The 15132-nt window shown below is 46.0% G+C and overlaps 1 protein-coding gene across 10 annotated transcripts in view; it reads left to right on the top strand.

Annotated features, from left to right (window-relative positions):
• Positions 1-3352, top strand: part of RASSF7 (Ras association domain family member 7) — a 126181-nt gene extending 122829 nt beyond the window's left edge. For all 10 annotated transcript variants that reach the window (XM_065591978.1, XM_065591976.1, XM_065591977.1 and 7 more), the window contains one exon: positions 480-3352. Coding sequence is in view for 6 of the 10 variants with exons in the window: in XM_065591976.1 (XP_065448048.1) it covers positions 480-511 (32 nt within the window). In the remaining 4 variants the exon portion in view is untranslated. The remainder of the gene's footprint in view (positions 1-479) is intronic.
• Positions 3353-15132: the final 11780 nt, after the last annotated feature.

Genomic DNA, 15132 nt, shown 5'->3' with positions numbered 1-15132 from the left:
CTGCATCCTTCTTGGTGCCTGTTCTCTTTAGCAAAAGCCAGTGAATTGTGCTGATCTTTTCTTTGGCCCTTTCCCCTCTCTGCTAAACATTTGTCCTTTTTAATATCCTAAGAGACGGTGACCATAACATTGGGTCAATATCCGAACACAGAGCAGCATATGCTGTCTTGAGTACTTACAGATGGATGCTGCATAACATGAGCATTTCTCCACATAGTACAGCAAAGATCCGCCTGTAATTCTCCCTTGTAGCATTTTAAGAGTATAAACACCAGACCTGGAATATTGTATCTGCTCATTTCACTAGAGAGAATCATCATGGTGTCTGTAGGTTCATCTCCACTCCCTTTAGATTGAAGGATATCCTTTTATATTGCAAATGCATGGTTGCAGCATACATCATCCTTTTTTCCTTTTCTTATGAAAAACACTAACCCACCAAGATGGGGTCACTTAGTTTATTTTTGTATGTCTTGCAGTCGTATCAACAAGGCAGAGCATCTGGAGGTAGAAAGGCCCAGCCACTGGAGGAGTGATTTGCCTTGCAAGTGTAACTGTATATAAGTAAAACCATGTTCCATATATATATATATATATATATATTTTTTACTCCTTTGTATCATGAATGGATGTTGATGGCCATACGAAGTGTTTTTACAGACTGATGTGTTTTAAATAACAACACAACAAAAACAATTCCACCCCATTTGGATGAAAAAGACCTGTTGTGTTTTTTTTAAATGCTTTATCTATTTTAAAAAAAATGAAGATGCTAATATTTCTGGGAATCCATATAGCCCTCATAAGAGGCATCAAACGACGAAAGACCTTGTCGATAAAGCAAAGGACTGTCTTTGAGGGGTACAAGACTTGCCTGGGCTAAACAAACGCTAAGCACATAGTGGGTCTTCTGTGCCATGCTCTGATGTTCACTTCCCAGGGGATACTATGTGCTACTGCTGTACAATGAAGGAGGCATGGAAGCCAGGATTGTGTCCCATATAACGCACTGTGACTCTCCCGTGGTCGCTCGTGTTAATACCCAACATGTGAGGAAAATGGATGTTTATCGGGAAACATAACTAACTATCCAGCTGCCTGGGAGATGGGGAACTCTGTTCGTAGTCCTGCGGAAGCCAGGTTTGTACGATCTGGGGGAGAACTTGTACAACCTGTTACTCTTTGGACCAGGCAGCATCATGACTAGGAGCATCTGCCTGATGCTGAACAGAATTAGCAAAGACTTTCCAGAGGTGGTATAATGGGATTGAGGGGCTGCTGGTGATGTCTTGTGCCAAGTGCATCATCTTTCAAAAGCGTCATTTGCAAAGTAGAGAGGACTTGAGATGGAATAGCTGGAGTGACATCTAGTTCCCAATGAACCGCAACTCTCACCCTGTGAGTCTTGATATTTGTATTTACATACTGGACCCCTCCTGCTTTCTAAAACACATTCAGGTCATTGAAAAAAATGAGGTAAAAATGTTGATGATTGAATGGCAAACTGGCATATGCATGAAGCTTTCAGTAGGGCTGTCTTTGCTACAGGTAGCTTCACCCTGACCTGGGATTCATTGTCCTTCAACCTCCACCCATATAACTCCTCCAGAGGTGTCTGCCTCTCTGTCTTAAGGCCAGTTCAATAGGTTGCATGTCTACCTACCATGCCCTGTAACTCTGCAAAAGCTCTGTCTACACCTGGTTCCATATTGCAGAAGCCCAGATGTACATCGAACTGAGCCAGGATTGGAGAGATTTGTGGGTCGGGGAAAGGAAAGTTGAACACTTGCTCTGTGGGGAGTGTCTTGGCCGTTGTCCCCTAATACTTAAATGCCATATGTATTATTGCCATTAACCAGTATTTCCAGCCATTCACCCTTTTCCTAATGGAAGTACTGAAAAAAGTAGTTCATTCGTCAGGTATTTGCTGCTTTCGTTTGTCAAGACAACTCTCTTGTGCCTGCTCACTGCTTACACTGGCAAACAAGTTTAGTCAGATGGTGGCTTACTGTAACCTGAGCAACCCATTGGTTTTCTGCTGTGGCTGTCACTGCCCTAATTGGCCTAAAATACACAGCGGAGAATCCGAATGCTCCTCCTTGAAAACGCTCTGGTTCAGAACCAGGCTGCTGTTCATGTCATACAATATACATGAGCTAAAAGGGGAGGAGTAGAATGGAAACAGCCTCTTGCTGCTATTCTGCGCTTATTATGGTAGCACCTATAGGCCCCAATTGAGATCAGGGTCCCGTTGTGGTAGGTGCTGCACCAGGTGTCAGATGACACAGTTCCTACCCCTAGAAGCTTGCTGCTTGATCTTTCATTGTGAGTTCTCTTTAAGATTCCAAAGGATAGAACCCAAATATTCCTTCCTCCTTTTAAACAAATAAATAAATACATTCTAATGCATGCTGCATTAGTAACATTTCTGATCTAGATGCGTCCCAAACCAAAGATGACCATTGTGTTCTGGTTCTCCTCTCAGGGTGAGCAACAGGCTGTGTTGCTGGTCCGAGACTTTTTCAGGAGCAGAGAGAGGAGTTGACTCCAAACATTCTGTAGTGCTCATTCATCAGTTTTTAGAAACCTCTGCTTTCCAGGGCTGAGTAACTGCTTAGCTTTTCTTGCAGATTTCTGACCCGTTTTACGAGGTGTGAATGGATACGATTCAACTTAAAACTCTCCAATGTGGGGGGAGGGGGAGCAGGGACGGTCAGAAAAGAGACTGTAAACAGGACATTGGGATTAATATTCGTTGAGTGTTTCACCCAATTCTAAAAATCAAGCCGTGTTCTCCCTAGCGTTCTCAAATCTTACTCAATGTACAAATTGGATAGGGTTGACAGGCAAAAACTTGACGTTTGTCTAAACAAAACAGGCTTGAACTGCAAGAGACTGGGAACAGGTGAGTGCATCTTGGAAGTTGCTTTTCTCACCATAATCCTATTTTTTTTTAAGTGTTATCAAAACCTCCCTCAGAACAAGCTCTTTAACAAGTGCATGTTATTGGGCTGTGATATATGGGGAATGATGGACATGCTGTCTAACGTTTCATGCTGAATGTTTTTACTTGATGGCCAGTAAAAAAAATTACTTTAATAAAAAAAAAAATCCTCTGTCCCAACATGTTTTTCCATATTTTAATTGTGAATTGGAAACGGGCAAGTCTAGGGAATGGGACTGGATGATACCTAGAGGGCCCCAAAGTCCTGATTTTTGTTTTACAAATGTCCTATATACTGTATACAAAAATGTGACTTGGATGCTGTGTTCTTTGTAAAAACACTTTCTATGTATGAATGTATCCTGTGTTCTCAAACATTGTCTGGTTTAAATAAACATACAGAAAGGATTTGTGTCAAGTGATTTCCATAGTGTGTGTGTGTGTGTGTGTGTGTGTGTGTGTGTGTGTGTGACTGACTGACTTCAAACACTTAGTGGAGGCCTGTCTTGCTCTTCTCCCAAATGTATGTTTCCTTCAGAAGTTTCTGAAGAAGCAGCAGCCTATCCCCCTTCACAAAATTATCCCACTTGCTTTCCATCTTCCCTGTAGAAGTAGTATACTGGAGAATTCTGAAGCCACACACACCCCACACACACACCTACCTACCTACCTACCTACCTCTGTTATGAGTTCCTAGCATCTGCAACCAAGAGCTAGGTCCCACATTGCTAGGTGTTGGACATACCCTTAGTGGGAGACCAGCCCTCCCCTGAACAGTTTACATTCTAAGGGTGGGATTTTCAAAAGCACGTCAGAGGCAGGAGCATAAATCCCACTGACTTCCAATGGGGCTTGTGCTTCTAATTCAGGAGCTTCTGAAAATCCCACCCAAAACAAACAAGGCAGGAAGAATACCCCCATTTTACAGATGGGGAACTGAGGCTCAGAGACTAAGTGACTTGCCCAAGGTCCCAGAGTGTGGCACAGCTGGGAACTGAATTCAGATGTCTTAAGTCCCAGTCCAATCCTTTAACCTTCTGTGTATGAATAAATACACACCCACTATAACATTTCTCTAACTCCTGAACACCCAATGGCTGGCCGGCAGGAATCGGGGCATAGGAGGGTTTAGGGTAGCTGTATTTGATATTAATGCACATGTACTCCAGTAGGACCCTACTGTTCCTCCTGTTGAGCTGGAGAATACCAGCTACTCTGTATAGCAACCCCTCCCCCCGTTTGCTTTACATTATTTAATTCTATTATGAGGCTCTACTCATCTGAAACTCTGGCCTTTCCATGCACCTAGCCCCCTAATTGTCAGCTGTTGAGGGAAGCTGAGCTACAGACCTGCCCTGCCCTTTAGTCTCTGGTTTCAGGTGAGTTCTGCATCTCCAGTGAGATTACCCTAACCTGGAGGAATGCTGCGTTCTTCCCCCTCCACAACCCCAGTGGTTCTCTCTTAACACTTCCCATCAGCCTCAATGCATCCGACCTCCTAGTGAGGCAGCTGGCAGACTCACTGAGCATGTAATATAATGGAGCTGACCAGGGCAGCAGGTAAGGCCTTGTGTAGAAGGAAGAAATATTGAGAGTGGCAGGGAGTTCTTTATCTTCCCCTGCTCTGAACCCATGAAGGGACAAATCCCCATGTGACTGGAAGTGCTAAGGCCCAGAATTGTAACCTCAAGACCGTGTATATACATTGGAGTGATATCTTCATGGTAAGTAAGCATTTCTCCATATAATCCGCCTCTTGCCATTCACATGTGCAGTGAATTAGAGCTTTACGTATTTCATGATCATGAGGGTAAAAATCATTTGATGCCTTTTTTTAAAACCCTAAAGTGCTTTACAAACAACAGCCGAAGATAATCGTCACTGAAAAAGCAGCCATCTCTGGGATGAAACATGGCAGCTTTTTAATATTGCACAACACTTTAGGACAGGTAGTAAAGAGCACTGTATTAGATGATAAATGCAGGGCGGGTTAGGCATAATGTGATCAAGCAAAGTGGAAACATTTAATTGGCTTCCCTACGTTTGATTCTTTAATAATAAAAAAAACCCCTCACACACACAAACACGTGCACACATTAAATATCCGCAAAATGACCCACCACTCATATCTGATCTGAGCCTGCTCATCCTCCATCCAGAAAGCCTGAGAACAAAAGCCTTGCGGCAAGAATTAACAGTCAGCAGATCTGGGCGCTCTCGGGCCAAGGCAGAGTGTGAGGTCTGTAATAAAGGATCTTTTCACTGCAGATGCCCTGCCATCAGATCCTGCTTGTTTGAAGATTGAGCGCCTCAGTTAGATGCATCTGCCGTCCTGTTTCACAAGGTAGGAGAGAAATAGGTTTGTTTACACTTTAAAGGAACTGAAGAGTAAATTTGCAGTAACCATGAGTAATTGCAGACAACATTAATATACTAGAAGAATAAACATTGTCATGTGTGTAGCAAAAGAAAACACAGCGGACACCTTGATTGCTTACTATATTACTGACTGCTATGTAATGGGCTACTGAAATGGGTACCTGCAGGTCAAAAGTCTGGATTTTTCCAGGGAACCAAACCTAGTTAGGTTCCCATCTGCTATTAAATCCCAGTTTAAGCAGCAGCAGGGAGAAAAGCAGAGGAAGAGACAGACTTCTATTATAAAGCCCTATTTTAGCACTTTTAATCTCTGGTTCAGAAAATCTGTTTGCCCTGGAACTTTTATCTGGAGGCAGAGGAGAAAGAACATTTCCCCTAAGTTTGAAGAAGAGCCAAACCTGTTTGAGTTGTAGGCTAGTTAAAAAAACATAACTTATTTGAAATGTTGACTTAAGTGTAATGTTTTCCTTCCTTTAGTTCGACACCTGCATGTTATTTAACCCCCTCAAACATGCCTTTGAACTGCATCTCTCCAACAACTCCCACTCACTGGCTATGTAAAATAAATAAATTTGTAATTAAGCCATGTTGTTAACTTCTGGTGAGAGCTTTGGGCTTAATCGTGGCTAGGTGATTTCGATGGGAATTTTGTGCCACACTTCAGTGAGAATGTGGAGGAGGGGCCTATGGAGGGGGATGGGTAATGGAGTTTTGGAATCAGTTCTGGTCTTGACTCTGGAGGTGGATGGAGTTTATTATAGTGATTGGGAAACCTCTTTGTATACATGGTTGCAGACATGGTGCTGCTAGAAAAACTTTTAAACCCCATCTTTAAGCCCCCCCATACCTCTCTCCCCTTCTCCCCCCCCCCAAAAAAAATCCTTATGTTTTCAGAGTTTTAGGGTGAAATCTCATCACCACCTTTAACATGGTCTGGAACTGATTACTGTGAGATTTTTTTTTAAAAAGCGCATTTAAAAAATATTTGGTATCTTACCACATCTTTTACAAAATAGACACAAGCAGATAAATGAATACAGGTCATTTATCTTCTAGAGCAGGTCAAAAAATGAAGAAAAAAATTGGGGAAACTTTTGCCATTGCTTTCTGTAACTAACTTCTCAGTTTTTCCTGGAAATTTTTAAAAAATATTTTTATAATGTATTTTTTGGGCTGCCTGCCTAGTTTGGGGTCACTTGAACGTTTTGTTTCCCTTCCTCAAGAGCTGTGACCTCTTCACTGCTGTGTTGGGAGCAAGCTGCTGCCACCTGGAAAACATCCTGTTTCACAGGAAATGATCCCCTCGCCTCGTGCTCAGCGGGGACGATTTCTGGAAGTAGTAACAGCAGAAAAGCTTTCTAGTAACAACAAAACATTGTAGCTTCCTGCGTTGCCTTCTGTATTTAAATGGGTTCAAGGAGTTAGGGTTGGCTGCTTGCTGTAGGTGTCTTTCCTCTGACCTTTTAAACCCCTTTTCATAGACTGATAGAGAATTTGAGGCCAGCAGAGACCATTGCGATCACTGGTCTGACCTCCTTCAGCATGGGTTTAACCAAGGTGCCGATGGCTCAAGGTGGTAGAAGAGCTGCGTGCTGGGCTAGCACCAGCTGGAGCAACTCCTCCATGGCTGCATCTGCACTGACCATTTTCAGATCTTCTCCCATGGCTGGGCTGGCAATGGAGCTAGTGCTGGGGAGGAGCATTAGTATAGGCCAGGGGCAGGTGTTTGTGGCATTGGGTCTAGCCAATGCAATGGAAATACCTGCGCCTGATCTACACTCGCGCTCCCGCGGGTAGAGCTGCATGGGCGAGAGATCATTTCTGGAGAAATCCTGAAGGAAGAGGTCGTATAAGGAACTGGGTGTTTGGGAGGGGAAGGGCTTAGTAGTGTTGTCGTGACTTGGACTAATGTTGGCTAATGTGCAAGGACACTGCACCCTTTCCCTCACTGGAATTTCTAATTGGAACATATTTAATTATATCGGTCATGCTGCTTTCTTCCCCACCTACTCCCTTTCCTCTTGCATCAGGTGTCTGTGACAGCCAAGTACCCTGCCATGCTCTTTGCTCCCAAGAGAGGGAGTCCTGCTAGTGTCACAATACCCGCCATCCTTCCAGGCAGCACTGGCACAGAAGTAGCATAGCACGGCTCCAATTAGAGGGTGGCTTCAGACTCCAGCAGCTCAGATCCAGATGTGATCAGTTAGTGACTGAACACCCGGGGCCAGCAGCCAGGCAGGTACAAAAGCAGCATTATATGGAGCCCCCAAGGGGAAAAGGAGCCATGGTTCAGGCTGGGTCCTGAGCAATTTGCTGCTTGTAACCACTCCTCACTTCCTCCTCCAAGGCAGGCTGACTAACTGTGGTCAGGGTTAGCTAATAAACCCTAGGCTCCAGCTGCCATTTTAAACAGGCCTCTGCTGTGCTGCAGTAAACAAGCTCCCTTTAGCTTGATGATTGCAATTGACATGGGAGGGGAATTCCTCTGGTATGCTGCCTTACAACTGTGGAGCTGCAGCTTTCACATCTCTAACCTGGGAAAGTGGAGGGGAATCTTCCAAAGCACAATTCCCTGGGACTGTCAATGGGGTTTGTGCTCCTAAATCCCTTAGGCACATTTGAAAATTGGTCTTGGGTTCAGGTACAGACCCTCTCTTGCTTTTAGCTGAGCCCAGCCCCATACAAATTGATGAGAACGTTTAGCCCTTTAGCTGGTCCTCCTCTCCAGGCTATGGAAGTGCTTAATTTAGGAGTTAGATAAGTGTTGCAGATAGAATCCTGAGGCACAGCTGGTTAGAGTTAGAACCCAGGTAGTCTCCATTTCCATCCTGCGCTCTAACTACCAAATCCCATTAACCCAACTGGATGTTCATTATCACACTTGCAGCTTATTGCAAAAAAGCATCAGACCCTCACACTCCCGCTGGTTGTCTCTGTATCCGATCCACTAGTTACATAGCTAGTGTTAAACTTCCGGCAGATCCCCTGCCCTTTTTTAATGTACGTTGCTTTACCGCATGGTTGCTGTTGTCTGTTGGGAAACTGTAGGCTGGGGTCTGAAAGGTGGGGTGGGCTCTGTCTCGTCTGTCCTTGCCCCCCTAAAAAGGATGCTGGGGTGGCCAAACTGCCCATCTTGTCTTTGTGTGTTTCTATGCTCCTCTTCCATGTCGCTGCACAGGCCTAGAAGGGGGCAGATTTCGGGGCCTCCAGTTGGAATGAATGGACATCTCCCTTTGACTCATGAGCTCTCCGAAGCTGCTGTGACTCTGCAGGGCTGATGGTAATAAGTAGCAAAATCACATTAGTCAGTCAATTGAGCAGATGTGACTGAATCCACACAGGGAGCAGATCTATTGAGTAGAGAGCTGTCATTTTTACCTATGCACTTTTCTGACCACCCCCTCAGTTTAGGTTCAACGTGCTCTGAAACTGCTAAGGCAGATTCAGTGTTTGAAGCACTCAGGCTGCGTTGGAAAAAAACTGTTTATTGCACACCAGAGACTCATGGGGTTTGTGTATTTAGATGCTGAGTTTCTGCACGTGTGGCTGCCGCAGCATGCCCTCTGCTATGCACACATAACTCTCATTGACTTTTGTGGAAGGTTTTGCATGCATGCCAGCTCTAAGGGTGGAATTCGGCCCTTTCCTTCCAAATGCAGATTACCATGGCAAACAGGCTGGCTCTCTCCTAGTAAAGTGCTGCTTGTGTCCGGGTTCTTCTCGAGCCAGTACTATTTTCAGATTGAGTAGTTGCTCCAGGTCACTTGCATAAAATCCCTATGAATGAATGAATAGGTAGAGTGGCATAGGTCACGGACTGGATGGCTGTGTAAGCCAAGGAGGAATAATGATTGCGATTTGTGGAAAGGGCTGCAGCAGGCAACGAGTGGGACAGAGCTGAATCTCACCACCCATTGAGTAATTGGCCAAGGAGACAGATGCTGCTGGAAAGCAAACAACTGGAGCATGGCCTCCGATCTGCAGTATGTGCCATAAAAGGAGGGGCAAGCGGGGAGATACGTTTATGACACACAGTTAGGGACAGAAGCCCTGGGGCCTGCAGGGTAAATAAAATCCAAGCTGGGTTTAAGTTCTCAGTCCAGCACATTGCTTTGCATGGCAGAAGCTGAACTCTTCCCGTTCATAAAGGAGAGGAGGGAGCCTCACGTGCAGGGCTGATCTGAGCAATGGGCTATATCCGTTCTGTATGGGAGGGGAATCCCTTCCAGAAGAGGTGGGCTTGGCTTAAGATTTAGCTTTCTTCCGGAGTAAAAATGAGCTGCCTGGCTGCAGTGTGCTGCTTTCCCTCGGTTTTCCCAAACCCCTGCTTCAAATGAGACTTTTTCATCTTCTTTTACAAATGAGCTATTTCTCAGTTACGTGCCTTCTGTCCTCAAGAAAGTTAGAGCCCCTGGGACTCCTGCTTGAATGTGAGTGACCCAGGTGCATAGTCATTTTTGCAATATGCAAAAACAAGTCCTCTTTCTCACCCTTCGCTCAACAGCTCACTTGTAGTGCTCTGTCCGAAGGCTCCTGATTGCCCATGCTGTGAATGGGCTGGATAAAGGGAGCAAGGATATTTCAATTCAGATTAGCTCACGTGCAAAAGGAACTCTGTTTCACTTATAGGGATGGTTTTAAGAAAACCCCACTGGCATGGAAACTCAGCATTCTCCAAGAGGCTAGAGTCTGCTGCATTGCCCTGAATCAGAGCATTTCTAACTCTGCTGGTGGAGTCGTCTCTTAAGCATTATTAACCATTACATTGCTGGTTGAACTGCCCAGCTCCTGTGTTTAGCTCTTGCAGCAGGCATGTGGCTCTCAAGGGCCTGATGATTTCATTCATGGGCAAGATGGCTGCAAATTTGACTGATAGGAATACTTGATCAGGTGCTCTTTTGCTTACTCCTATAAGTGAGATGCTTGCTATTGTCCTCTCAGGGCTGGTCTACACTGGGGCGGGTGGCGATGTAAAATACGCAACTTCAACAACGGGAATAGCGTAGCTGAAGTCGATTCATCTTATTTTGACCTACCTCCCGTCCTCACGGCGTGAGATCGACGGCCACGGCTCCCCTGTCGACTCCGCTACCGCTGCTCGCCCTGGTGGAGTTCCGGAGTCGACGGGAGCACGTTCGGTGATCAATATATCGATATAGCGATAGATCGCTACCCACCGATCCGGCAGGTAGTCTGGACGTACCCCCAGAGTCAGTGTAGGTATGGAGAGGAGATGGGGAGAGAGGCAGCTTGAAGGCTAAAGTAACATTTTCACTCCTACCAGCTACTGTACATGGTGTTAGATTCCTGTAGTGCTGCTAGTGGGATTTTGTGGGTCTCGTATAAACCGTGGTCCAGCAGCTGCAAAGGTAGTTGTGTTTAACAAGGTAACAAATGCCTTTGATGAATGACCCTCCTTGTGTCTTACAATGTCATCTACCATTACAAACAGAGGAGTACGGCCAGGTGGAATAGAAAACATGCCCGCCAACTTCCCCTCCCTGAGTGAGACTGTGCTAACATCCCTGGAGGATTCTATTGATGGTGGTAGTTTGCAAGTTGATTCTTGAATAGCATCTCCACTGTTAGATACATACAGGGCTTTGGAGCTGTGCTCCGGCTCTGCTCCAGCTCCAGGCAAAAACCTGCAGCTCCACTGCTCCGCACTCCAGCTCTGGGCTCCGCTCCAAAGCCCTGCATTTATATACAGATTTCAGTATCACAGTTCCCACTCTTTGGACAACACGAAAGAGATATGGACATGCTCTCCTCTGCCAATTTTGCGACTCAAATATTTTTAGATTAGATTGTGCCCCCTCCTTCCTTTACAAATGGTGTGTTGATTGCAACCATGTCCATTAAATTCATCTCCCAAAGCACTTCGAAATGGGTTCACTAGGGAGTAGTGCTTTGCTGGGTGTGGGTTATGCCTTCACCAGCTACAGTACAGAAAACAGAGTTTGGTAACCGAAGGGCTGAATCATATATTAGTGCAGTGCCTTGGAGTCCACCCAGGGCTCTAGTACAACTAGGATGGACTGGCTGGTCCTGTGGTGCAAGAGAGCTCTGTGATGACCTATATTAATCATGTCATGACACTTCTATGTTTTAGGGGAGCTGGTTACAGCATTTTCTTTACCACGGTTAGGGCTTCCTCGAGCCCTATCAGAACATCAGGGGAGGGATAGCTCAGTGGTTTGAGCATTGGCCTGCTAAACCCAGGGTTGTGAGTTCAATCCTTGAGGGGGCCACTAGGGATCTTTGGCAAAATCAGTACTTGGTCCTGCTAGTGAAGGCAGGGGGCTGGACTTGATGACTTTTCAAGGTCCCTTCCAGTTCTAGGAGATAGGATATCTCCATTAATTTATTTACCAACTGTTACTGAGAAGTGTAACAGGGATCCAAACACTCTGATTTGATGTAGACCGAATCCAGTCTCATTAGCTGTTCTCAGGTGAAGACCTCTGGTCACAAATTCACACCATCTGACCCTTTCGTAGCTAGCACTGCTGAAATCCTCCCCTGGGGATACATTACCCAGATCTGGCACCTGTTTAGGAGGAGGGCAGGCGCTCAGGGTGAAGGTTTTCTGAACTTTGTTCTTATCAAACTGAATTCTCTAGTCTCGTCTCAGGCCGAATAACTCCTGTTTAACCTTGGTGCCTTTGTGCTGTAGAGCTCAGAGGCTTGGACTGAAGGAGTAATCCAGGCAGAGTCTCCACTATCCTGCCCACACACCCTATATCATTCCAATAAGTGAGCTGAAGTGCCAGAATCCCTCCTGAAGTGTGTCATCGCTGCAGTTCTCAGTAGCTGGGCTTCACTGCCCACCGTCCCCTCTGCTGTAATAGCTGGAGGAGTGGTGCTGGTACGCAACCCAGATCCACACCAGTGTTCCCTGCAGTGAGTGTTTGCTTCTAGTTAGATTAAATGCATAAGGCATTAACAAGACTGAACAGCACCCAGAGCTCTTAGGCTAACTAGCCACAGCTCTCTGCCTTTTGGCTCTTACATGCTCTAAGGCTGTGTCAATAATACATTTTGCCATTGAATATTTTATTGATGATTTGACTTTTGCTGCTTGCAATTCCCATTTCAAGGCAGCCTGATTGTTCCTAATTAAAATTTTATGCCCTGGGAAAACCCTTTGTGCTACAGTGTAGATGATGCCGTCCTTTTCTAGGCCACGACAGAGCAGCAGGAAGGAATTATCCTGTGCTACAAGACTGAAAAATACATTTTAAATAAAGCGCACTGTGTGTACTGGGGAGGGAGGAGGAAGGCTGCTCGTGTGGTTAAAGTGCTGGACTGGGTGTATGTGCAGAGCTGGGTTCTGTTCCTCACTCTGCCAGCTGTACTATGACCATGGGCAACTAGATGGGTGCGCCTCTGTTTCTCCAGCAGGGAAAATGACCTCTTTCCTCCCACTGGGGTGGTAGGAAGTGTTAATGGATTTCTAGTTGTGATGCATTCAAGTACTATGTTGTTAAAGCTCCATTGAAAAGCCTGTAAATGAAATTGGTGACCTATACCATTTAAAAAAAAAAAAAATCTTTCTGATGGAGTCTCCATGCTGCTCTGTCCATGCCTCCAAACCAGTTTCTCTCACACCTGCTATTTTTTGTGTTAGATTAATTCTATTAATAGGCCAGGGATGAGCCCCAAGGACCACTTCTTTAGTAACATGTAAATCAGGGATCGGCAACCTTTGGCATGCGGCCCGTCAGGGTAAGCCCCCTGGCGGGCCAGGCCGCTTTGTTTACCTACCGCATCCACAGGTTCAGCCAATCGTGGCTCCCACTGGCTGCAGTTCGCCGCTCCAGGCCAATGGGGGCTGTGGGAAGCGGCGGCCAGCACATTCCTTGGCCTACACCCCTTCCCGCAGCCCCCATTGGCCTGGAACAGTGAACCGTGGCCAGTGGAAGCTGCGATCGGCCAAACCTGCAGACACGGCAGGTAAAAAAACCAGCCTGGCCCGCCAGGGGGCTTAGCCTGGCAGGCTGCATGCTAAAGATTGCCAATCCCTGATGTAAATAGTAAGGGAAATAAACTGATGACAGTAGATGTATTTGTAAAGCAGAGGGAGAGAACATTTTAAAAAAACCTCAAGAGCCAGACACCCCTGGGTTAGGACACTAGCATGTCATCACTGATCAAGTCTGCCAGTTACAAGTGAAGTGAGTTTGCCAGTCTCTGCATGTGAAGGCTCTTGCTGGTTATTGGTAAGACAAGCAGGAGCTACCCAGTGCTGCTTAAGGGTGGAAGGAGTAAATCTTGCCCCATACCTTCCCCCGTATGCCAAGGTAAAGTCAGTGCTATCGGTCCTTCGGTTAGCCAAAATCCAACCCCTCCCTCATTCAGTCAGGAAAGCTGACGGCAGCATGGCCATTTTCCCACCAGTTCCTGCCAGCTATGGGGCTAGTGCAGCTGGTTGGCATAGTAAGGAAGAGCACGGCTCTCTGGGTACGGCTTCTAGAACAGCTGGGCAGTGTCAGCAAGTGGCCCAGAGCAGCACTTGAATGCATCAGGGAATGTAACCCTCTATGCAGCTGCAATCCCTTTTCCTCCCAACATGAGGAAGGGCCTGAATTCTCCTTCAAACTTAACAGGAAAAGAAAGAACAAATGTCAACTAAAAGACAAAATTCGCTCTTGCCGTGGACAAATAAAGACAAGATGTCTGTAAGGAAAAGAGTGATTAGGTGTCATAGTAATTTTTTCAGGGTGGCTGGTAGGTGACTTTAGTAGAAACTGGGAGTCTAAAAGGTAGCAAGAAGTAAAGGAAGAGAGAAAAATCCCTTGTATTTAAAATGCAGATAAAAGCCTGTCTCGTGATGGTGATGATTGTATTACTGTGCAGGCCCAACCCTGGCTTGAATCCTGTTTGTGAGGACAGAAGCATTGGTCCCCCTAGGTTGTTTACCAATGACAGCATCAGTTACATCTTAACTGTCTAAGGGAGGCCAGAGAGCCCAAGGTCTCTCAGTGCTGGTGTGCTAAGGGGGCAATGCTCATACTTTCCAGTGGTGTAGTGCAGGATGTATGAGCGTGGCATGTGCAGCTCTCAGCCATAAGCCTCATCACCGATGGTCTCAGGATGGTGGTGAACATGCTCAACTAAATTAGAAGTGGCAACAATACTGAAATTAGTCTGATGTGTCCTGGGCTGCATAAAGGTGATCAAGAAGAAATGGACCCCCCAAATACACCACCAGCAGTTTTCTTGTCTCACAGGTGGGAGGAAAGGTAACAACTCCTGCAACCTCTGATGCCCTCATCCAAGGTGAACTTGCCATGGATGTGGGCTCTCTATGTCCTTGTATTGAAAACAGCTCTCTCTCCCCTCTGCCCCTAGGAGTCAGGCCATGCCAGTTATAAATACAGTATATATCCCTGGTATCAAGCTATTCCAGGAAGCTAAAAAAAGTAATGGACAGTAATAAATATGTGGACCAAGCTCTGATATGTTGAGGATTATCCCGTAAGGGGGAACTAGGCTGCATATCAACTATTTTCCTCTTGTCCCCTTCACCCTGTAAGGTGTCCCTCGACAGCTGTCCCACCCAAAGCCAGTTCATCTGGAACATTCACCATGTGTTTCCTCTGGACAACATGGGGGGCCTTATAGGGGATGCCAGAGTGATTTAGATCTGGTTGGCTGGATGTATTTGAATAGCAAGCAACTTTTAACCATGCTTGGACCTGGTGTGCACCCAGGGCTGGCTCCAGGCACCAGCTGAGCAAGCTGGTGCTTGGGGCGGCAGATTGTTAGAGGTGGCATTCTGCCCAATCCTAGGGCGGCACAGCTGC

This window comes from Chrysemys picta, chromosome 4 (genome assembly GCF_011386835.1).
Source record: "Chrysemys picta bellii isolate R12L10 chromosome 4, ASM1138683v2, whole genome shotgun sequence".
NCBI lineage: Eukaryota > Metazoa > Chordata > Testudines > Emydidae > Chrysemys > Chrysemys picta.
Note: the sequence above shows the minus strand (reverse complement) of the source record. Positions and strands in the feature narration are given on the sequence as shown.